The sequence below is a fragment of the Beta vulgaris genome, chromosome 5, assembly GCF_026745355.1.
Source record: "Beta vulgaris subsp. vulgaris cultivar EL10 chromosome 5, EL10.2, whole genome shotgun sequence".
Classification (NCBI taxonomy): domain Eukaryota; kingdom Viridiplantae; phylum Streptophyta; class Magnoliopsida; order Caryophyllales; family Amaranthaceae; genus Beta; species Beta vulgaris.
Genome location: NC_079206.1, coordinates 39,347,497 through 39,373,924, shown reverse-complemented (window position 1 = coordinate 39,373,924; position 26,428 = coordinate 39,347,497). Strand labels below are relative to the sequence as shown.

Genomic DNA, 26,428 nt, shown 5'->3' with positions numbered 1-26,428 from the left:
AATAGGGAAAAAAAGGATAAGGCGCCACATTTTACAGATAGGTGGTCTTTTTATCTTACAAAGAAATCATTTTTAATATGTAGGTGGTCTTTTTAATCATTCCTTAAAAGACCACCTGAAAGGAAAAGGTGGTCTCTTTAACTTTTTTTAAAAAAAAAACTAAAATAGCAATATTTCAATATTATTATACGCGCTCTTCTCCAATCCGTTTCACCTGTTCCTAATTTACATATATATAGAACTCCTAGGCACTTGTATTGGGATAATTCATATGACTTTAGAATTGGAATATTGTTTCATTCATTCAATATCATTCACTAAAAAATCACATGCATATCAATATAATATTTAAAAGATTCCAAAAATTCAACTAAGTTATAAAAAAATAATAGAGCACCTAGGCTTGTTTCTTCCAATTCATGTGCACAAAAATAGAAGCACCTCCCTAATCTGCTCAAAAAGAAAATACACACATCCTAATTAAAATGGTCATTATCTTCCGATTCTTTTTCATCCACTTGTTTATATTCATCCACATATTTGATCCACAACTCTATGAGCTTATCAAGCTTATTTTGAGAAAATTCAGTTGTAACTCCGCCAAATTACTGCAAAGTATAAAACATTAAAAAGATAAACATATAAGCTGAATATGCTACAACAAAACAATTTATCTACCCATCTAGGCCTGATTCCATTTCTTCTCCTCCCTTATTCATTACACTCTTCCCCTTGGTGGCATCATGGTCTATTAGTTAGGGGAACTGTCAACAACTTTATTAGTTAGGAAACAAGATAGTATGTGATATGGATACTACATTGTCGATAATTCTAGATAACTTGGATACTCTATGTACAACTTATATATTCTTTACTTTAGTTAAGGAGAAGACACATAACGAACACTCGCCTTTAGTCCTCAGCATACACTCCTTAGTCCCTACTCATAATTCCAGTTTTCAACCCGAAACACCACAAATTTACAAATACATTCATAAATATAATATCAGTGTTCTTAAGAATGATACCTTATCAGGAATTGCTTGTCGCCTTTTCTCTACAATCTCGAGCATATATCGGCACACATATATCCAGTCATGAGATTCTTGGTGTTAACGAGGACACTTGTTCATAGATATAATAATACAATTAGTCATATATATATGGCTTAATGAGCTTCAATATGATGGATCATACTAATATAAAAAAAAAAATGACATAGTATGCCTCAGGTTTTTTCCACTTTATTACATATTCTAGGAAATTTCAATTCTCATATATTTTAGGTCAACTAAACAATCTCCAAACAAATACTTATGTTTTAAAAAGTCAAATTGCTATCACTCTGGTATTTCATTATTACTAGTACCTCCTATTATTACTTACTACTACTATTAATTATTTAATTCGCTTTAGATTAATAGTCATTGACTTTACTTTGCTGAGATAATAATAAAACTTTATCCTCTATACTTTATGTAGGTTTTGAGGAGGTAAGCAGTGGGTGTTGTGGTACAAGTTACCTGAAAACAACATACTTGTGTAATCTTGCATCGTATTTTTGTAAAGATGCATCCAAGTGTGTGTTTTGGGATTCCATCCACCCTAATACTGAGATGACTTACTACCTCGTTTTCAAGGCCCCTCGTCCAGTCATTGACTATATCATTAAAGACTGAAATCCTATTATATATTTCTGAATCATCTCTTTATGTATAAAAATGCATTCATCAATTGCACTACTTTCTGTATTTATACAAATCCTGCTGAAGCTATACAAGCTTTATCATATAGTGTTTTTGCTGACTATAGTGAGGTCAATGCTAATAAATGTCCAAATAGGATGCTTGATGAGCCATTAGGAGGTTATCAGAAGAATGTTAATTCATGCATATGCTCCTTGCCGAGGAAAGCTCACTCTGTAGCAAGAGGCAGTGCGGGCTAGCCAAAATGTAGTAGAAAGAACTCTTGGCATGATAAGGATAACATGCAAGCATCAGAACTCAAAGTAAGAAGAAATTGGGTGCAATTAGCATCCAGTGAATGCATGAATGAAAGAAGCTTCAAAGATCATATGAAGATAAATTTTGCAAAGAGAAGAAAGTTACATGGTGCCAAAGAGGCTGAAGTGGACGGTTTTTAAAAAAATATAGTTGCACCCATAACGGTTTATGATATACCTCTTTGTAACTTGAAGTAAAGAAGGATGCGTACATATATGTTTCATCCCCTGGCAACTTGAAATCTTCTAGCTTATATTATATAAATGATCATATCGTGAGTTGATCTATGGATGAAAAGGGTTACCAGACATGGCCTGCAGCCCTGCACATGTTGGTCTAGTTAGTTTAATAATGTATATGTTTGTATGTTCGCTTGCTTGCTGTCATGCATATTCATGCTTATTTTTCTGGTTGTTCTATTGGATGGTCTGACACTCTAGTCTTAGAGATAAAGGCCGTAAATTTCTAGTATGTTATATGCCTACATTTTCCGAAATCTTTCTGGTTGTTCTAGTATATGGGCTTCACTAGCCTGGTTAACTACCACCATCTGACTTCTCTCAAGCGCAGCCACTAGCGATGTTACTGGTGAAATGAAGACTATGTTATAGTCGTTTCCTAGTGCTAGCGTGAGTAATTGAGAATGGAAGACAACTTCTGACTTCATTTTCAAGAAGATAAGCTCAGAGCTCTGGCCAATCTTTGGCTAAACAGAAGCAGCTGACATCACCTACACCTCCTGTTTGGATCCTAATAATCTATGACAGTTGGTGCAGGTGAAAGTTGATAGGTGGGCTATTGGCTAACCAAAATTCAGCATGAGGAGGCAATACATGATACATAAAAGGTATACAATTATCTACTTACCACAGGAAAATATGAAAGATTTCCACGCAAACAACTAACTAACTAAGGGCCATCGAGAGAATAAGAAACAAACTACTGGCAATAAAGACAATGCTTCTGTGGTCACAAACTCATGGTAACATTGACAGACAAAATATTTAGTAAAGAACCCTAATTTGCATCATAATAGGATTAGCGATACTGACCAGACGATCGAACATAGGGATTGAACCAATTTGCAAATTTACTCTCTACTGATCTCAAACTAAAGGTGAATTCTGAAGCGAAGGCACAAGATGAAGCGAAGTGGTGAAATGTTTTGAACTCGATCTGAACTATTGCAATTTCTTTCATTAATATATTTAGAAGTTTTATTGGAATTATAGCCTAGAATTTTAGATTTTTTAATTATTTTATACTATCGCTACATTACGCTACCCCTAATCTAGAATCCTAGATCCGCCCCTGACAGTAAAGATAACTTTAATTGAATAAGATATTTGAATCATAATTTCAGGAATCATTTATAACAAAAATTCTACCTTGTGCGGTACCACTGTAAATCTATAAGGTAATGAAGTTTGGAACTCTAAGTGTTTTAGAAACATTGCTCATATTGAATTCTTGGTGTTAATTGATATTTAATTTCTCACAATCTTTGTACAAATTAATCAACAAGTAATCAAGTCATTTGTTGAATGTTTTCAAGATTATGATACCAATTATCATTACTAGCATTGCAAGGCAGCAACTAAGCAGCAATTAACAATAATTAACACACAAATTAAGCAATTATCTAAGCAAGCATCAAGCAGGCGTTTAGCGAGAAACCTCCAAGCTCAAATCAAGCATAAAAAAACAGCAATTAACACACAAATTGAATGACAAACTTAACTAAATCTCTAAAACAAAACCAATAAAACTGAATTCAAACTACCAAAAGAAACAAAAAAAATCACCTGACGTTTAGCAACAAGGCGGGCAGGCGGCAGGCGGGATGACAATACATCTTCCTCGGACCTGGCAACACCTAGATAAGACGCGAAGGAAGAAGCACATGCGAAGGAGTTCTTGAGGGGACTGGATATAAAGACTGAATTACATAGAAACAAGTGCATTTTCACAAAGATAGATAGTAAAGTATTAATATTCATCTTAGCTGCATTGCATACAGATATGACACAGCTAACATCATATCTTCACCATGAATTTACCTTCACTGTGAAGCTTAGAGGAGTGGTACTCACAGGCTCAAAATTGTAGTCCCGCGAAATAGTATCTGGGATCCTTGTTCTAATCTCCGCGTATATGCAAGCATCAGGTGAATCAACAGACCTGGGCAAATAAGATACAAATGCAAGAATCAAAGAATGAGATAGTTCGAACAGTCTAGATAGAAATGCTGGCACGTCAGCAAACTTTGAGCTCTCTAGAGTCTAGACTTTTTGGCAGAATTCAGAATTCAACAAAGAGAAGTCATTGTGGGTTAAATCTCAGTAACAACCACTTTTGTGTCATAAGCAACAACTCGATTCTTTCATATTGAGCTCCTTTTTTTCCCCATTTCCATCTGCAATCTGCAGCTGGACTTCAAACTAAAGGACAAGACTATAACCAATATATGAGATTTTATTGTGCCCAAATCCATGATGAACTCAAACTGCACAATATCACACCATTCACATATGTTTCACTTCCATATAAATGAACTTCTAATAGTACCTTCTCCTAATTAATCTGACATGACGCTACTTATATATCTTCAGCTTCATTCGTCTCATCCCAAAGTCAAAAACTCTCTTCCAAAAGTTCATCACCACTTCAAACCATAACCTGTGTCACTCGAAGTTGGGAGACTATCAAACGGATCACCACAATGACAATCCAACAACCAAATTCAGTCTATGTCCGGTCTTATTTGAAACGCTTAAGTCTCATATTCTACACAAAATGCAAAGCAACGGGGCCTACAAGTCTACAACTATGTAATGAAATTGGACAAGCACAGTGCTACACAAGGGATATAAAATGTAGTCATAATTGACAAAAAGCACCAAAGCAGCAATTAGGACATTTACTTGAGGCGAAAGAATTAATCATAAAAATCCTAAGTCTGTCTATGAAGAACCAAGACGAGAAAAAAATACCTTCAAACAACCTTCCAACATAGAAATTCGTTCTTCAAACTCCAATAACTGCAAAATCCCCACCCAAATTGAACGCACCAAATTAGTCCCAAAACATAAGAAGGAAAAAAAACAAAATGTTCGGGAAAAATTGAAGACGCTCAACCCAAGAGCTCCATAAGAGAAGAGAGATTCAGAGCACCATTATTCATGATTGAAAAACTCAATCATCCCACTCTCTTTCTAACTTTCTCTCTCTAAAAAATAACATCTCACAATCAATTCCCACTCATCTCCTTAACCATGAACCATTTTTCAATCATCCCAACTACTTTTTCCTCTCTCTCTTACTTTTTGACCCCACCCAACTACTTTTTCTCTCTCATCACCCAACCACCATCATACAATATTTTTATTATTTACTTTTTAATGATATGAATTAGTTAGCGTTTTATTATTAATTAATTTAATTAATAAATTTAAAATAATTTATTATTAATTAAAATAATTAATAAATTTAAAATTATAATTATCATTTTAATAATTAAGTTATCTGCATAATTAGCTTTTATTAATACGTAGCATATGTAATTAGCATTTTCATTAAGTAATTAAATACGAAATTAGTTAGCGTTTTTAATGATATGAGACACAAAATGCTACATTGGTGCGACAATTACAAACTTAAGAACGAAATACATAAAATGATACATTGGTGCGACAATTACAAACTTAATTAAGAAAAAAAGTACGTTAAACTTAACTCAAAACGAAAAACATAAAACTTAATTAAGAAAGAAATACATAAAATGCTCTTAATTAGCATTCCCACCAAATTTCTGCCATATATTAGCAACCAAATCACGTTTCAAGGAATGATGCACATGTTGATCTTCAATTGCATCTCTATTGGCCATGTACTGGTTGATATCTACGATCCGATCATGATAATATTCAAATTCGTCCCCATTATTACTTGTGTTGGAATTGAATTCGGTAGTATCTGCGTAGTGGGCATATGTATCTCGTTCATCTTCCACAATCATGTTGTGCATGATAATGCAAGACAACATGATGTCATTGAGAATTTCCTCATCCCATGCGAGGGATGGTTTACGAACAATAGCAAACCGAGATTGCAGCACCCCAAATGCTCTCTCTACATCTTTTCGAGCTCCTTCTTGGTGTTGAGCAAATAACTTGTCCTTGAGAGTATGAGGACATGTAACTGATTGAATGAATGTTGCCCAATTCGGATATATACCATCAGTGAGATAATAACCCTTATCATATTGGTTACCATTCACCGTAAACTGCACGGGGGTGCTCGACCTTCTAAAACATCCCTAAACACAGGAGATCGGTGAAGAACATTTAGGTCATTGCACGAACCTGGGATCCCGAAGAAAGAATGCCATATCCATAAGTCACGATCAGCAACAGCTTCAAGAACTAAAGTAGCAACACCACCTCTTCCTTGAAATTGTCCTTTCCATGCAGTCGGACAATTTTTCCATTCCCAATGCATACAATCTATGCTACCAACCATGCCCGGAAATCCACGATCTTCACCGAATCTGAGTAGTCTAGCCAAATCGTCTGGAGTAGGCCGTCTCAAGTACTCCGCACCAAATTTCTTGATGACCCCCTTCGTAAATTTCATCAATGCTATTCGAGCTGTACTTTCACTAATTCGCACATACTCGTCAAGCGAATCCGCCGCTACCCCGCGTAGGCAAGCATTCGAATAGCCGCTGTACACTTTTGTAGGGGCGATAAACCTAACTGACCCGTAGCATCTCTTTTTTGAGTGAACCATTCATCACTTGCAATGACATTATCCATAATCCGAACAAAGACATGTCGCTGCATTCGAAATCTTCGACGAAATAAACGAGCTGGATAGACTGGTTGATCAGCAAAGTAATCATTGAACAACCTTCTATGACCTTCCACCCTGCCTCGATTAGGACGTGAATGACCTGCTTCATTATCATCAGTCACTTTTGCTCTTCTATTCCTTGGTGTTGGAGTTACATTTGATATAAGAGTTGGAGCAAGTGGGTGAACAATATTGGTCAAGAAATCATCTATTTCTTGATCAATTATTGCTCGTGATGATCTTCTTTCATCAGAACTAGAGGAACTAGAGGAACTTGAACGAGAGAAGTTGAAGGGGTTCATTCTTGTGTTTAAGTTTGGTGTGAGAAAATGGTGAACAATATTATGTCTGGGTTTGGTGTGAGAAAATTGTGAAGAAGGATCCTTGAGTTATATAGCATAAAATAATGTAAAGGGGAAGTACAATAATGTAAAAAGTTGAACAATAATGCATAAATGCAGTACAATAATGTTAAAAGTAGTACAATAATACATAGAAGCAGTACAATAATGTTTAAAGCAGAACAATAATGTGAAAAGTAGTACAATAATACATAGAAGCAGTACAATAATGTTAAAAGCAGAACAATAATGTTAAAAGCAGTACAATAATGTTAAAAGCAGTACAATAATGTTAAAAGCAGAACAATAATGTAAAAAGCAGAACAATAATGTAAAAAGTAAAACAGTAGTGCTATCATCAGTACAATAATGTTGAAAGCTGAACAATAATGTAAAAAATAGTACAATCATGTAAAAAGTTGTATTCATATGTCAATTCATATAATAATTAACACAAGAATATTTTTAAACCTTTTTTTTATTAAGTGAACTTAAACATACAAATGTTAACTTTTACAGAAACTAAAAATTAAACTAAAACATAAACTAAAATTTAAACTAAAACATAAACTAAAATTTAAACTAAAACATAAACTAAAATTAAAACTAAAACATAAACTAAAATTAAAACTAAAACATAAACTAAAATTTAAACTAAAACAATAAACTAAAATTTAAACTAAAACATAAACTAACATTTAAACTAAATCACTAAAAAATTGGATTATTGGTCAACCATGTTGTTAATGTCTCAATCATACCCTCCTCAAATGTTGTTCGATTTTCCTTTGCATACATTGCTTGTAGCAAATCCATGTTCTTATGATACTCTTGCACTTGCTGCATCCTGGTTTGCAACGCTATTTTTGCCTCCTTTGCAGCAACCTTCCTTGCTTGAACCTCCATCTTTTTGTCTTCTCTCTCAATATCTACACTCCTACCCTCTGCATGGATCCGAAGCCTTTCACTGAATGTAGCAAAACACTCAATTGTCTGACCAGCCACCCCTTTGAGCTTAGCCTTCGCTTTCTTAGTACCATAGGGACGTGGGTCATCTTCACCTCCTTCAGCACTAGTAGGTGTCTCGGGCATTGAGTCGCTTCCATCAACTCTTGTCCTCTTACCGCTTCTCTCCGTTGCAGGTGAATCAACATTTTCTTGTTGATCTTTGGGGCGACCACGTTGACTATCCATTGATTTTATAACTATTGACCTCCATTTCCGAAACTTCCTCAACAATTTCCAAGCATGTTCGAGGATGAACCTACCATTTTTCCTACGATGCAATGCATGAGCTTCTCTCAGAACATCATCATCGTTTTGACCACTCTTCTTTCTTGCAAGAGCTTCATCGTAAAATGCAGCCCACCTTAAAACCCGTGGAGCAAGTCTACTCCAACGACCTTTCACCATATCAACATTTCTTGGAGCAATTTCTGTTGGGTTTGCTATTCTTCCTTCCTCGAAAGCTTCCCAAACTTTTCCCCAGAAGATATTTTTCTTTTGGTACGTCCCACTCACCTTATCAAGAGAAGTGTTCATAAATGCGGAGACCAGGAGTTCATCTTCAACTTGATCCCAAACCCTCTTAACAGAAGAACTTGTTTCTGGGATAGGTGGGTTTTGTGATTGAACGGGTTGTCTTTGCGGTGGTTGTTGAGATTGATTACCTGATAGTAATTGCGAAAATGATTGAGTTCCCTGAACAAACTTCATCATCATCAGAATCATCATCTTGATGGTATTGACCAAAACCATCACCACCTTCTTCGTATTCACCACCATCATCATCAACATCGTTGTAAGGAGATGCATCTTCTTGGTATTGAGAAAATCCATAATTAGGATCAACTTGACGATATGAAAGGTTGGCATTTTCAGATTGAGATTCATGGTAGAGGTTATCATATTGAGGAGAAGCATTTTGAGAATTTTCTCCCCTTTGATTGGTAATTATCTGAGAGGGTTGACGATATTTTGATTGATTTTGAGAAGGTTGGCGATAATTTGACTTATTTTGAGAGCTAATTAAGCGATTTTGTTGCCTAGGCATTTGATTTTTTGAGCGATTTTGGGTTGATTTCTTATATAATTAGGATGATTAGGATCCATAATTATAAGAATTTGAAAATAAAGAGCAATGGAAGAAGAGTTAGAACAAAGAGAAGAAATTAGTGAAGATGGAGAAAATTAAGTGTGCCCAAAATATAGCAAAATGGGTCTCTATTTATAGATCTCGAAAAAATAGAGCCGTTGGTATTTTTTTTTTTTTTTTTGATTTATATTTTTTAAAAATATAACCGTTGTAAAATTTACAACGGTTATATTTTAAAAAACCAATAGCAATCCGACACATGGCGTGCGTGACAAATGTCACGCTGCAGTTGGCGCTGACACGCGTGTCAGCTGCCAGCTGCAGCGTGTCAGCGTTGAATTTTTTTTTCCTCAACAAGCAGCAAAACGCTGCGTTTTGGGTTGAGCTGTTTCACAGCTCAACCCAAAACGCAGCGTTTTGCTGCTTGTTGAGGCAAAAAAAATTAGTGGAATGGTGACCAGGCAGTGGGTCCCACTCCCACGCCTGATCACCATTCCACTCACCCCATCCCCTTTTTTTGCCCCAATCAACCCCATTCAACCCATGATTGATTTTTCAATCATGATTAAGCCTCTTTTTTTCTCAATCATCCCATGAGATTTATTTCTCATTCATGGTTAATCAATTGACTAAAGACCATTCGAGCGAGGATTTAGTTGATTGATTAAGTGATTATTCTCGAGTACCATTCGATAGAGGACTCGAGTATTTTAGAGGAAAACTAAACCTTGCATAATCAACTCTGTTACATCACAATCGCATTAACATTCATTGTCCGTTCTTGTTCATACTAGTAACCTTAACTCTAGTGTCTTCCTATTTGATAATTTAACTCGTGTTATTTGCTAGTTCTAGTTTTTAGCTAATCATAGTTGTTATATACCAAATCTTTTCAAACCCCCAAATACACTTCAATTGGGTAATTTAGACTTGATAGACTATAAGTAATCCATTTTCCCTGTGGATCGACCCTTGAGTTGCCCTTACTATTTTCTTAGTAATTGCTTGTTAGGATTTAGAAATATTGTTTGGAAAGTGATTTTTGGTGTCTTAACGACACACTAAAAACCTCTTATCAGTCTTCAGCTCATAGGTCTCTGAGGATAAATAACCACTTATTGTGGGTGGTTTCTTAAGTTGATAAAAGAGACCACTTCCTTAAAATAAGTGGTTATATATGAATTTAAATAGGGAAAAAAAGGATAAGGCGCCACATTTTACAGATAGGTGGTCTTTTTATCTTACAAAGAAATCATTTTTAATATGTAGGTGGTCTTTTTAATCATTCCTTAAAAGACCACCTGAAAGGAAAAGGTGGTCTCTTTAACTTTTTTTAAAAAAAAAACTAAAATAGCAATATTTCAATATTATTATACGCGCTCTTCTCCAATCCGTTTCACCTGTTCCTAATTTACATATATATAGAACTCCTAGGCACTTGTATTGGGATAATTCATATGACTTTAGAATTGGAATATTGTTTCATTCATTCAATATCATTCACTAAAAAATCACATGCATATCAATATAATATTTAAAAGATTCCAAAAATTCAACTAAGTTATAAAAAAATAATAGAGCACCTAGGCTTGTTTCTTCCAATTCATGTGCACAAAAATAGAAGCACCTCCCTAATCTGCTCAAAAAGAAAATACACACATCCTAATTAAAATGGTCATTATCTTCCGATTCTTTTTCATCCACTTGTTTATATTCATCCACATATTTGATCCACAACTCTATGAGCTTATCAAGCTTATTTTGAGAAAATTCAGTTGTAACTCCGCCAAATTACTGCAAAGTATAAAACATTAAAAAGATAAACATATAAGCTGAATATGCTACAACAAAACAATTTATCTACCCATCTAGGCCTGATTCCATTTCTTCTCCTCCCTTATTCATTACACTCTTCCCCTTGGTGGCATCATGGTCTATTAGTTAGGGGAACTGTCAACAACTTTATTAGTTAGGAAACAAGATAGTATGTGATATGGATACTACATTGTCGATAATTCTAGATAACTTGGATACTCTATGTACAACTTATATATTCTTTACTTTAGTTAAGGAGAAGACACATAACGAACACTCGCCTTTAGTCCTCAGCATACACTCCTTAGTCCCTACTCATAATTCCAGTTTTCAACCCGAAACACCACAAATTTACAAATACATTCATAAATATAATATCAGTGTTCTTAAGAATGATACCTTATCAGGAATTGCTTGTCGCCTTTTCTCTACAATCTCGAGCATATGGCACACATATATCCAGTCATGAGATTCTTGGTGTTAACGAGGACACTTGTTCATAGATATAATAATACAATTAGTCATATATATATGGCTTAATGAGCTTCAATATGATGGATCATACTAATATAAAAAAAGAATGACATAGTATGCCTCAGGTTTTTTCCACTTTATTACATATTCTAGGAAATTTCAATTCTCATATATTTTAGGTCAACTAAACAATCTCCAAACAAATACTTATGTTTTAAAAAGTCAAATTGCTATCACTCTGGTATTTCATTATTACTAGTACCTCATTATTACTTACTACTACTATTAATTATTTAATTCGCTTTAGATTAATAGTCATTGACTTTACTTTGCTGAGATAATAATAAAACTTTATCCTCTATACTTTATGTAGGTTTTGAGGAGGTAAGCAGTGGGTGTTGTGGTACAAGTTACCTGAAAACAACATACTTGTGTAATCTTGCATCGTATTTTTGTAAAGATGCATCCAAGTGTGTGTTTTGGGATTCCATCCACCCTAATACTGAGATGACTTACTACCTCGTTTTCAAGGCCCCCGTCCAGTCATTGACTATATCATTAAAGACTGAAATCCTATTATATATTTCTGAATCATCTCTTTATGTATAAAAATGCATTCATCAATTGCACTACTTTCTGTATTTATACAAATCCTGCTGAAGCTATACAAGCTTTATCATATAGTGTTTTTGCTGACTATAGTGAGGTCAATGCTAATAAATGTCCAAATAGGATGCTTGATGAGCCATTAGGAGGTTATCAGAAGAATGTTAATTCATGCATATGCTCCTTGCCGAGGAAAGCTCACTCTGTAGCAAGAGGCAGTGCGGGCTAGCCAAAATGTAGTAGAAAGAACTCTTGGCATGATAAGGATAACATGCAAGCATCAGAACTCAAAGTAAGAAGAAATTGGGTGCAATTAGCATCCAGTGAATGCATGAATGAAAGAAGCTTCAAAGATCATATGAAGATAAATTTTGCAAAGAGAAGAAAGTTACATGGTGCCAAAGAGGCTGAAGTGGACGGTTTTTAAAAAAATATAGTTGCACCCATAACGGTTTATGATATACCTCTTTGTAACTTGAAGTAAAGAAGGATGCGTACATATATGTTTCATCCCCTGGCAACTTGAAATCTTCTAGCTTATATTATATAAATGATCATATCGTGAGTTGATCTATGGATGAAAAGGGTTACCAGACATGGCCTGCAGCCCTGCACATGTTGGTCTAGTTAGTTTAATAATGTATATGTTTGTATGTTCGCTTGCTTGCTGTCATGCATATTCATGCTTATTTTTCTGGTTGTTCTATTGGATGGTCTGACACTCTAGTCTTAGAGATAAAGGCCGTAAATTTCTAGTATGTTATATGCCTACATTTTCCGAAATCTTTCTGGTTGTTCTAGTATATGGGCTTCACTAGCCTGGTTAACTACCACCATCTGACTTCTCTCAAGCGCAGCCACTAGCGATGTTACTGGTGAAATGAAGACTATGTTATAGTCGTTTCCTAGTGCTAGCGTGAGTAATTGAGAATGGAAGACAACTTCTGACTTCATTTTCAAGAAGATAAGCTCAGAGCTCTGGCCAATCTTTGGCTAAACAGAAGCAGCTGACATCACCTACACCTCCTGTTTGGATCCTAATAATCTATGACAGTTGGTGCAGGTGAAAGTTGATAGGTGGGCTATTGGCTAACCAAAATTCAGCATGAGGAGGCAATACATGATACATAAAAGGTATACAATTATCTACTTACCACAGGAAAATATGAAAGATTTCCACGCAAACAACTAACTAACTAAGGGCCATCGAGAGAATAAGAAACAAACTACTGGCAATAAAGACAATGCTTCTGTGGTCACAAACTCATGGTAACATTGACAGACAAAATATTTAGTAAAGAACCCTAATTTGCATCATAATAGGATTAGCGATACTGACCAGACGATCGAACATAGGGATTGAACCAATTTGCAAATTTACTCTCTACTGATCTCAAACTAAAGGTGAATTCTGAAGCGAAGGCACAAGATGAAGCGAAGTGGTGAAATGTTTTGAACTCGATCTGAACTATTGCAATTTCTTTCATTAATATATTTAGAAGTTTTATTGGAATTATAGCCTAGAATTTTAGATTTTTTAATTATTTTATACTATCGCTACATTACGCTACCCCTAATCTAGAATCCTAGATCCGCCCCTGACAGTAAAGATAACTTTAATTGAATAAGATATTTGAATCATAATTTCAGGAATCATTTATAACAAAAATTCTACCTTGTGCGGTACCACTGTAAATCTATAAGGTAATGAAGTTTGGAACTCTAAGTGTTTTAGAAACATTGCTCATATTGAATTCTTGGTGTTAATTGATATTTAATTTCTCACAATCTTTGTACAAATTAATCAACAAGTAATCAAGTCATTTGTTGAATGTTTTCAAGATTATGATACCAATTATCATTACTAGCATTGCAAGGCAGCAACTAAGCAGCAATTAACAATAATTAACACACAAATTAAGCAATTATCTAAGCAAGCATCAAGCAGGCGTTTAGCGAGAAACCTCCAAGCTCAAATCAAGCATAAAAAAACAGCAATTAACACACAAATTGAATGACAAACTTAACTAAATCTCTAAAACAAAACCAATAAAACTGAATTCAAACTACCAAAAGAAACAAAAAAATCACCTGACGTTTAGCAACAAGGCGGGCAGGCGGCAGGCGGGATGACAATACATCTTCCTCGGACCTGGCAACACCTAGATAAGACGCGAAGGAAGAAGCACATGCGAAGGAGTTCTTGAGGGGACTGGATATAAAGACTGAATTACATAGAAACAAGTGCATTTTCACAAAGATAGATAGTAAAGTATTAATATTCATCTTAGCTGCATTGCATACAGATATGACACAGCTAACATCATATCTTCACCATGAATTTACCTTCACTGTGAAGCTTAGAGGAGTGGTACTCACAGGCTCAAAATTGTAGTCCCGCGAAATAGTATCTGGGATCCTTGTTCTAATCTCCGCGTATATGCAAGCATCAGGTGAATCAACAGACCTGGGCAAATAAGATACAAATGCAAGAATCAAAGAATGAGATAGTTCGAACAGTCTAGATAGAAATGCTGGCACGTCAGCAAACTTTGAGCTCTCTAGAGTCTAGACTTTTTGGCAGAATTCAGAATTCAACAAAGAGAAGTCATTGTGGGTTAAATCTCAGTAACAACCACTTTTGTGTCATAAGCAACAACTCGATTCTTTCATATTGAGCTCCTTTTTTTCCCCATTTCCATCTGCAATCTGCAGCTGGACTTCAAACTAAAGGACAAGACTATAACCAATATATGAGATTTTATTGTGCCCAAATCCATGATGAACTCAAACTGCACAATATCACACCATTCACATATGTTTCACTTCCATATAAATGAACTTCTAATAGTACCTTCTCCTAATTAATCTGACATGACGCTACTTATATATCTTCAGCTTCATTCGTCTCATCCCAAAGTCAAAAACTCTCTTCCAAAAGTTCATCACCACTTCAAACCATAACCTGTGTCACTCGAAGTTGGGAGACTATCAAACGGATCACCACAATGACAATCCAACAACCAAATTCAGTCTATGTCCGGTCTTATTTGAAACGCTTAAGTCTCATATTCTACACAAAATGCAAAGCAACGGGGCCTACAAGTCTACAACTATGTAATGAAATTGGACAAGCACAGTGCTACACAAGGGATATAAAATGTAGTCATAATTGACAAAAAGCACCAAAGCAGCAATTAGGACATTTACTTGAGGCGAAAGAATTAATCATAAAAATCCTAAGTCTGTCTATGAAGAACCAAGACGAGAAAAAAATACCTTCAAACAACCTTCCAACATAGAAATTCGTTCTTCAAACTCCAATAACTGCAAAATCCCCACCCAAATTGAACGCACCAAATTAGTCCCAAAACATAAGAAGGAAAAAAAACAAAATGTTCGGGAAAAATTGAAGACGCTCAACCCAAGAGCTCCATAAGAGAAGAGAGATTCAGAGCACCATTATTCATGATTGAAAAACTCAATCATCCCACTCTCTTTCTAACTTTCTCTCTCTAAAAAATAACATCTCACAATCAATTCCCACTCATCTCCTTAACCATGAACCATTTTTCAATCATCCCAACTACTTTTTCCTCTCTCTCTTACTTTTTGACCCCACCCAACTACTTTTTCTCTCTCATCACCCAACCACCATCATACAATATTTTTATTATTTACTTTTTAATGATATGAATTAGTTAGCGTTTTATTATTAATTAATTTAATTAATAAATTTAAAATAATTTATTATTAATTAAAATAATTAATAAATTTAAAATTATAATTATCATTTTAATAATTAAGTTATCTGCATAATTAGCTTTTATTAATACGTAGCATATGTAATTAGCATTTTCATTAAGTAATTAAATACGAAATTAGTTAGCGTTTTTAATGATATGAGACACAAAATGCTACATTGGTGCGACAATTACAAACTTAAGAACGAAATACATAAAATGATACATTGGTGCGACAATTACAAACTTAATTAAGAAAAAAAGTACGTTAAACTTAACTCAAAACGAAAAACATAAAACTTAATTAAGAAAGAAATACATAAAATGCTCTTAATTAGCATTCCCACCAAATTTCTGCCATATATTAGCAACCAAATCACGTTTCAAGGAATGATGCACATGTTGATCTTCAATTGCATCTCTATTGGCCATGTACTGGTTGATATCTACGATCCGATCATGATAATATTCAAATTCGTCCCCATTATTACTTGTGTTGGAATTGAATTCGGTAGTATCTGCGTAGTGGGCATATGTATCTCGTTCATCTTCCACAATCATGTTGTGCATGATAATGCAAGACAACATGATGTCATTGAGAATTTCCTCATCCCATGCGAGGGATGGTTTACGAACAATAGCAAACCGAGATTGCAGCACCCCAAATGCTCTCTCTACATCTTTTCGAGCTCCTTCTTGGTGTTGAGCAAATAACTTGTCCTTGAGAGTATGAGGACATGTAACTGATTGAATGAATGTTGCCCAATTCGGATATATACCATCAGTGAGATAATAACCCTTATCATATTGGTTACCATTCACCGTAAACTGCACGGGGGTGCTCGACCTTCTAAAACATCCCTAAACACAGGAGATCGGTGAAGAACATTTAGGTCATTGCACGAACCTGGGATCCCGAAGAAAGAATGCCATATCCATAAGTCACGATCAGCAACAGCTTCAAGAACTAAAGTAGCAACACCACCTCTTCCTTGAAATTGTCCTTTCCATGCAGTCGGACAATTTTTCCATTCCCAATGCATACAATCTATGCTACCAACCATGCCCGGAAATCCACGATCTTCACCGAATCTGAGTAGTCTAGCCAAATCGTCTGGAGTAGGCCGTCTCAAGTACTCCGCACCAAATTTCTTGATGACCCCTTCGTAAATTTCATCAATGCTATTCGAGCTGTACTTTCACTAATTCGCACATACTCGTCAAGCGAATCCGCCGCTACCCCGTAGGCAAGCATTCGAATAGCCGCTGTACACTTTTGTAGGGGCGATAAACCTAACTGACCCGTAGCATCTCTTTTTTGAGTGAACCATTCATCACTTGCAATGACATTATCCATAATCCGAACAAAGACATGTCGCTGCATTCGAAATCTTCGACGAAATAAACGAGCTGGATAGACTGGTTGATCAGCAAAGTAATCATTGAACAACCTTCTATGACCTTCCACCCTGCCTCGATTAGGACGTGAATGACCTGCTTCATTATCATCAGTCACTTTTGCTCTTCTATTCCTTGGTGTTGGAGTTACATTTGATATAAGAGTTGGAGCAAGTGGGTGAACAATATTGGTCAAGAAATCATCTATTTCTTGATCAATTATTGCTCGTGATGATCTTCTTTCATCAGAACTAGAGGAACTAGAGGAACTTGAACGAGAGAAGTTGAAGGGGTTCATTCTTGTGTTTAAGTTTGGTGTGAGAAAATGGTGAACAATATTATGTCTGGGTTTGGTGTGAGAAAATTGTGAAGAAGGATCCTTGAGTTATATAGCATAAAATAATGTAAAGGGGAAGTACAATAATGTAAAAAGTTGAACAATAATGCATAAATGCAGTACAATAATGTTAAAAGTAGTACAATAATACATAGAAGCAGTACAATAATGTTTAAAGCAGAACAATAATGTGAAAAGTAGTACAATAATACATAGAAGCAGTACAATAATGTTAAAAGCAGAACAATAATGTTAAAAGCAGTACAATAATGTTAAAAGCAGTACAATAATGTTAAAAGCAGAACAATAATGTAAAAAGCAGAACAATAATGTAAAAAGTAAAACAGTAGTGCTATCATCAGTACAATAATGTTGAAAGCTGAACAATAATGTAAAAAATAGTACAATCATGTAAAAAGTTGTATTCATATGTCAATTCATATAATAATTAACACAAGAATATTTTTAAACCTTTTTTTTATTAAGTGAACTTAAACATACAAATGTTAACTTTTACAGAAACTAAAAATTAAACTAAAACATAAACTAAAATTTAAACTAAACATAAACTAAAATTTAAACTAAAACATAAACTAAAATTAAAACTAAAACATAAACTAAAATTAAAACTAAAACATAAACTAAAATTTAAACTAAAACAATAAACTAAAATTTAAACTAAAACATAAATAACATTTAAACTAAATCACTAAAAAATTGGATTATTGGTCAACCATGTTGTTAATGTCTCAATCATACCCTCCTCAAATGTTGTTCGATTTTCCTTTGCATACATTGCTTGTAGCAAATCCATGTTCTTATGATACTCTTGCACTTGCTGCATCCTGGTTTGCAACGCTATTTTTGCCTCCTTTGCAGCAACCTTCCTTGCTTGAACCTCCATCTTTTTGTCTTCTCTCTCAATATCTACACTCCTACCCTCTGCATGGATCCGAAGCCTTTCACTGAATGTAGCAAAACACTCAATTGTCTGACCAGCCACCCTTTGAGCTTAGCCTTCGCTTTCTTAGTACCATAGGGACGTGGGTCATCTTCACCTCCTTCAGCACTAGTAGGTGTCTCGGGCATTGAGTCGCTTCCATCAACTCTTGTCCTCTTACCGCTTCCTCCGCTTGCAGGTGAATCAACATTTTCTTGTTGATCTTTGGGGCGACCACGTTGACTATCCATTGATTTTATAACTATTGACCTCCATTTCCGAAACTTCCTCAACAATTTCCAAGCATGTTCGAGGATGAACCTACCATTTTTCCTACGATGCAATGCATGAGCTTCTCTCAGAACATCATCATCGTTTTGACCACTCTTCTTTCTTGCAAGAGCTTCATCGTAAAATGCAGCCCACCTTAAAACCCGTGGAGCAAGTCTACTCCAACGACCTTTCACCATATCAACATTTCTTGGAGCAATTTCTGTTGGGTTTGCTATTCTTCCTTCCTCGAAAGCTTCCCAAACTTTTCCCAGAAGATATTTTTCTTTTGGTACGTCCCACTCACCTTATCAAGAGAAGTGTTCATAAATGCGGAGACCAGGAGTTCATCTTCAACTTGATCCCAAACCTCTTAACAGAAGAACTTGTTTCTGGGATAGGTGGGTTTTGTGATTGAACGGGTTGTCTTTGCGGTGGTTGTTGAGATTGATTACCTGATAGTAATTGCGAAAATGATTGAGTTCCCTGAACAAACTCATCATCATCATCAGAATCATCATCTTGATGGTATTGACCAAAACCATCACCACCTTCTTCGTATTCACCACCATCATCATCAACATCGTTGTAAGGAGATGCATCTTCTTGGTATTGAGAAAATCCATAATTAGGATCAACTTGACGATATGAAAGGTTGGCATTTTCAGATTGAGATTCATGGTAGAGGTTATCATATTGAGGAGAAGCATTTTGAGAATTTTCTCCCTTTGATTGGTAATTATCTGAGAGGGTTGACGATATTTTGATTGATTTTGAGAAGGTTGGCGATAATTTGACTTATTTTGAGAGCTAATTAAGCGATTTTGTTGCCTAGGCATTTGATTTTTGAGCGATTTTGGGGTTGATTTCTTATATAATTAGGATGATTAGGATCCATAATTATAAGAATTTGAAAATAAAGAGCAATGGAAGAAGAGTTAGAACAAAGAGAAGAAATTAGTGAAGATGGAGAAAATTAAGTGTGCCCAAAATATAGCAAAATGGGTCTCTATTTATAGATCTCGAAAAAATAGAGCCGTTGGTATTTTTTTTTTTTTTTTTTGATTTATATTTTTTAAAATATAACCGTTGTAAAATTTACAACGGTTATATTTTAAAAAACCAATAGCAATCCGACACATGGCGTGCGTGACAAATGTCACGCTGCAGTTGGCGCTGACACGCGTGTCAGCTGCCAGCTGCAGCGTGTCAGCGTTGAATTTTTTTTTGCCTCAACAAGCAGCAAAACGCTGCGTTTTGGGTTGAGCTGTTTCACAGCTCAACCCAAAACGCAGCGTTTTGCTGCTTGTTGAGGCAAAAAAAATTAGTGGAATGGTGACCAGGCAGTGGGTCCCACTCCCACGCCTGATCACCATTCCACTCACCCCATCCCCTTTTTTTGCCCCAATCAACCCCATTCAACCCATGATTGATTTTTCAATCATGATTAAGCCTCTTTTTTTCTCAATCATCCCATGAGATTTATTTCTCATTCATGGTTAATCAATTGACTAAAGACCATTCGAGCGAGGATTTAGTTGATTGATTAAGTGATTATTCTCGAGTACCATTCGATAGAGGACTCGAGTATTTTAGAGGAAAACTAAACCTTGCATAATCAACTCTGTTACATCACAATCGCATTAACATTCATTGTCCGTTCTTGTTCATACTAGTAACCTTAACTCTAGTGTCTTCCTATTTGATAATTTAACTCGTGTTATTTGCTAGTTCTAGTTTTTAGCTAATCATAGTTGTTATATACCAAATCTTTTCAAACCCCCAAATACACTTCAATTGGGTAATTTAGACTTGATAGACTATAAGTAATCCATTTTCCCTGTGGATCGACCCTTGAGTTGCCCTTACTATTTTCTTAGTAATTGCTTGTTAGGATTTAGAAATATTGTTTGGAAAGTGATTTTTGGTGTCTTAACGACACACTAAAAACCTCTTATCAGTCTTCAGCTCATAGGTCTCTGAGGATAAATAACCACTTATTGTGGGTGGTTTCTTAAGTTGATAAAAGAGACCACTTCCTTAAAATAAGTGGTTATATATGAATTTAAATAGGAAAAAAAGGATAAGGCGCCACATTTTACAGATAGGTGGTCTTTTTATCTTACAAAGAAATCATTTTTAATATGTAGGTGGTCTTTTTAATCATTCCTTAAAAGACCACCTGAAAGGAAAAGGTGGTCTCTTTAACTTTTTTTAAAAAAAAAACTAAAATAGCAATATTTCAATATTATTATACGCGCTCTTCTCCAATCCGTTTCACCTGTTCCTAATTTACATATATATAGAACTCCTAGGCACTTGTATTGGGATAATTCATATGACTTTAGAATTGGAATATTGTTTCATTCATTCAATATCATTCACTAAAAAATCACATGCATATCAATATAATATTTAAAAGATTCCAAAAATTCAACTAAGTTATAAAAAAAATAATAGAGCACCTAGGCTTGTTTCTTCCAATTCATGTGCACAAAAATAGAAGCACCTCCCTAATCTGCTCAAAAAGAAAATACACACATCCTAATTAAAATGGTCATTATCTTCCGATTCTTTTTCATCCACTTGTTTATATTCATCCACATATTTGATCCACAACTCTATGAGCTTATCAAGCTTATTTTGAGAAAATTCAGTTGTAACTCCGCCAAATTACTGCAAAGTATAAAACATTAAAAAGATAAACATATAAGCTGAATATGCTACAACAAAACAATTTATCTACCCATCTAGGCCTGATTCCATTTCTTCTCCTCCCTTATTCATTACACTCTTCCCCTTGGTGGCATCATGGTCTATTAGTTAGGGGAACTGTCAACAACTTTATTAGTTAGGAAACAAGATAGTATGTGATATGGATACTACATTGTCGATAATTCTAGATAACTTGGATACTCTATGTACAACTTATATATTCTTTACTTTAGTTAAGGAGAAGACACATAACGAACACTCGCCTTTAGTCCTCAGCATACACTCCTTAGTCCCTACTCATAATTCCAGTTTTCAACCCGAAACACCACAAATTTACAAATACATTCATAAATATAATATCAGTGTTCTTAAGAATGATACCTTATCAGGAATTGCTTGTCGCCTTTTCTCTACAATCTCGAGCATATATCGGACACATATATCCAGTCATGAGATTCTTGGTGTTAACGAGGACACTTGTTCATAGATATAATAATACAATTAGTCATATATATATGGCTTAATGAGCTTCAATATGATGGATCATACTAATATAAAAAAAAAAGAATGACATAGTATGCCTCAGGTTTTTTCCACTTTATTACATATTCTAGGAAATTTCAATTCTCATATATTTTAGGTCAACTAAACAATCTCCAAACAAATACTTATGTTTTAAAAAGTCAAATTGCTATCACTCTGGTATTTCATTATTACTAGTACCTCCTATTATTACTTACTACTACTATTAATTATTTAATTCGCTTTAGATTAATAGTCATTGACTTTACTTTGCTGAGATAATAATAAAACTTTATCCTCTATACTTTATGTAGGTTTTGAGGAGGTAAGCAGTGGGTGTTGTGGTACAAGTTACCTGAAAACAACATACTTGTGTAATCTTGCATCGTATTTTTGTAAAGATGCATCCAAGTGTGTGTTTTGGGATTCCATCCACCCTAATACTGAGATGACTTACTACCTCGTTTTCAAGGCCCCTCGTCCAGTCATTGACTATATCATTAAAGACTGAAATCCTATTATATATTTCTGAATCATCTCTTTATGTATAAAAATGCATTCATCAATTGCACTACTTTCTGTATTTATACAAATCCTGCTGAAGCTATACAAGCTTTATCATATAGTGTTTTTGCTGACTATAGTGAGGTCAATGCTAATAAATGTCCAAATAGGATGCTTGATGAGCCATTAGGAGGTTATCAGAAGAATGTTAATTCATGCATATGCTCCTTGCCGAGGAAAGCTCACTCTGTAGCAAGAGGCAGTGCGGGCTAGCCAAAATGTAGTAGAAAGAATCTTGGCATGATAAGGATAACATGCAAGCATCAGAACTCAAAGTAAGAAGAAATTGGGTGCAATTAGCATCCAGTGAATGCATGAATGAAAGAAGCTTCAAAGATCATATGAAGATAAATTTTGCAAAGAGAAGAAAGTTACATGGTGCCAAAGAGGCTGAAGTGGACGGTTTTTAAAAAAATATAGTTGCACCCATAACGGTTTATGATATACCTCTTTGTAACTTGAAGTAAAGAAGGATGCGTACATATATGTTTCATCCCCTGGCAACTTGAAATCTTCTAGCTTATATTATATAAATGATCATATCGTGAGTTGATCTATGGATGAAAAGGGTTACCAGACATGGCCTGCAGCCCTGCACATGTTGGTCTAGTTAGTTTAATAATGTATATGTTTGTATGTTCGCTTGCTTGCTGTCATGCATATTCATGCTTATTTTTCTGGTTGTTCTATTGGATGGTCTGACACTCTAGTCTTAGAGATAAAGGCCGTAAATTTCTAGTATGTTATATGCCTACATTTTCCGAAATCTTTCTGGTTGTTCTAGTATATGGGCTTCACTAGCCTGGTTAACTACCACCATCTGACTTCTCTCAAGCGCAGCCACTAGCGATGTTACTGGTGAAATGAAGACTATGTTATAGTCGTTTCCTAGTGCTAGCGTGAGTAATTGAGAATGGAAGACAACTTCTGACTTCATTTTCAAGAAGATAAGCTCAGAGCTCTGGCCAATCTTTGGCTAAACAGAAGCAGCTGACATCACCTACACCTCCTGTTTGGATCCTAATAATCTATGACAGTTGGTGCAGGTGAAAGTTGATAGGTGGGCTATTGGCTAACCAAAATTCAGCATGAGGAGGCAATACATGATACATAAAAGGTATACAATTATCTACTTACCACAGGAAAATATGAAAGATTTCCACGCAAACAACTAACTAACTAAGGGCCATCGAGAGAATAAGAAACAAACTACTGGCAATAAAGACAATGCTTCTGTGGTCACAAACTCATGGTAACATTGACAGACAAAATATTTAGTAAAGAACCCTAATTTGCATCATAATAGGATTAGCGATACTGACCAGACGATCGAACATAGGGATTGAACCAATTTGCAAATTTACTCTCTACTGATCTCAAACTAAAGGTGAATTCTGAAGCGAAGGCACAAGATGAAGCGAAGTGGTGAAATGTTTTGAACTCGATCTGAACTATTGCAATTTCTTTCATTAATATATTTAGAAGTTTTATTGGAATTATAGCCTAGAATTTTAGATTTTTTAATTATTTTATACTATCGCTACATTACGCTACCCCTAATCTAGAATCCTAGATCCGCCCCTGACAGTAAAGATAACTTTAATTGAATAAGATATTTGAATCATAATTTCAGGAATCATTTATAACAAAAATTCTACCTTGTGCGGTACCACTGTAAATCTATAAGGTAATGAAGTTTGGAACTCTAAGTGTTTTAGAAACATTGCTCATATTGAATTCTTGGTGTTAATTGATATTTAATTTCTCACAATCTTTGTACAAATTAATCAACAAGTAATCAAGTCATTTGTTGAATGTTTTCAAGATTATGATACCAATTATCATTACTAGCATTGCAAGGCAGCAACTAAGCAGCAATTAACAATAATTAACACACAAATTAAGCAATTATCTAAGCAAGCATCAAGCAGGCGTTTAGCGAGAAACCTCCAAGCTCAAATCAAGCATAAAAAAACAGCAATTAACACACAAATTGAATGACAAACTTAACTAAATCTCTAAAACAAAACCAATAAAACTGAATTCAAACTACCAAAAGAAACAAAAAAAATCACCTGACGTTTAGCAACAAGGCGGGCAGGCGGCAGGCGGGATGACAATACATCTTCCTCGGACCTGGCAACACCTAGATAAGACGCGAAGGAAGAAGCACATGCGAAGGAGTTCTTGAGGGGACTGGATATAAAGACTGAATCATAGAAACAAGTGCATTTTCACAAAGATAGATAGTAAAGTATTAATATTCATCTTAGCTGCATTGCATACAGATATGACACAGCTAACATCATATCTTCACCATGAATTTACCTTCACTGTGAAGCTTAGAGGAGTGGTACTCACAGGCTCAAAATTGTAGTCCCGCGAAATAGTATCTGGGATCCTTGTTCTAATCTCCGCGTATATGCAAGCATCAGGTGAATCAACAGACCTGGGCAAATAAGATACAAATGCAAGAATCAAAGAATGAGATAGTTCGAACAGTCTAGATAGAAATGCTGGCACGTCAGCAAACTTTGAGCTCTCTAGAGTCTAGACTTTTTGGCAGAATTCAGAATTCAACAAAGAGAAGTCATTGTGGGTTAAATCTCAGTAACAACCACTTTTGTGTCATAAGCAACAACTCGATTCTTTCATATTGAGCTCCTTTTTTCTCCCCATTTCCATCTGCAATCTGCAGCTGGACTTCAAACTAAAGGACAAGACTATAACCAATATATGAGATTTTATTGTGCCCAAATCCATGATGAACTCAAACTGCACAATATCACACCATTCACATATGTTTCACTTCCATATAAATGAACTTCTAATAGTACCTTCTCCTAATTAATCTGACATGACGCTACTTATATATCTTCAGCTTCATTCGTCTCATCCCAAAGTCAAAAACTCTCTTCCAAAAGTTCATCACCACTTCAAACCATAACCTGTGTCACTCGAAGTTGGGAGACTATCAAACGGATCACCACAATGACAATCCAACAACCAAATTCAGTCTATGTCCGGTCTTATTTGAAACGCTTAAGTCTCATATTCTACACAAAATGCAAAGCAACGGGGCCTACAAGTCTACAACTATGTAATGAAATTGGACAAGCACAGTGCTACACAAGGGATATAAAATGTAGTCATAATTGACAAAAAGCACCAAAGCAGCAATTAGGACATTTACTTGAGGCGAAAGAATTAATCATAAAAACCTAAGTCTGTCTATGAAGAACCAAGACGAGAAAAAATACCTTCAAACAACCTTCCAACATAGAAATTCGTTCTTCAAACTCCAATAACTGCAAAATCCCCACCCAAATTGAACGCACCAAATTAGTCCCAAAACATAAGAAGGAAAAAAAACAAAATGTTCGGGAAAAATTGAAGACGCTCAACCCAAGAGCTCCAAAAGAGAAGAGAGATTCAGAGAGAGGGGACAAGGAAGAGAGGAGAGAGAGAAAAAGGTAGCGTGAAGAACGAGATGTGAATTGTGATTATTAAGGAAGAAATGAGGTATCCTTTAATTAGGGTTTTTTAAAATTGGAATTGAAATAAGTTTAAACCTCACTTCCTTGTTTAAAAAATTCAGGCGCCTTTTTTTCCTCTTCAATTTACAATTCATCACCATATCTGCTAATATATATTTTAGAAATTCATATTTTCTCTAAAAGGATATAAAATCAAAATAACCACTTAACAAAAATAAGTGGTTTCTTTAATATTTGTGATTTTGAGGATGTGC

At 35.1% G+C, this 26,428-nt stretch overlaps 1 protein-coding gene across 50 annotated transcripts; it reads right to left on the bottom strand.

The window, feature by feature from the left end:
* Positions 1-276: 276 nt before the first annotated feature.
* Positions 277-26,217, bottom strand: LOC104893664 (uncharacterized). 50 transcript variants are annotated; one of them, XR_008969485.1, is made up of 13 exons: positions 26,083-26,214; positions 25,938-25,985; positions 25,006-25,126; positions 24,753-24,823; positions 21,973-22,067; positions 15,468-15,515; positions 14,280-14,655; positions 11,508-11,600; positions 4,997-5,044; positions 4,064-4,184; positions 3,809-3,879; positions 1,029-1,124; positions 277-608 (listed from the first exon to the last, which is right to left on the bottom strand). XR_008969485.1 is itself a non-coding variant. In XM_057395106.1 (8 exons), the coding sequence occupies exons 2-7, from the start codon at positions 14,636-14,638 to the stop codon at positions 1,058-1,060; spliced, it is 480 nt and encodes a 159-aa protein (XP_057251089.1). In that variant the 5' UTR covers positions 14,639-14,655; positions 15,468-17,963; the 3' UTR covers positions 277-608; positions 1,029-1,057. The 50 variants fall into 50 exon arrangements, 1 of the variants encoding a protein (XP_057251089.1); XR_008969489.1 differs by lacking the exon at positions 11,508-11,600 and adding an exon at positions 10,877-11,087 and having other exon boundaries at positions 14,280-14,400; positions 14,568-14,655; positions 25,938-26,212; XR_007270290.2 differs by having other exon boundaries at positions 14,280-14,413; positions 14,535-14,655; positions 25,938-26,211.
* Between the last annotated feature and the right edge of the window lie 211 nt (positions 26,218-26,428).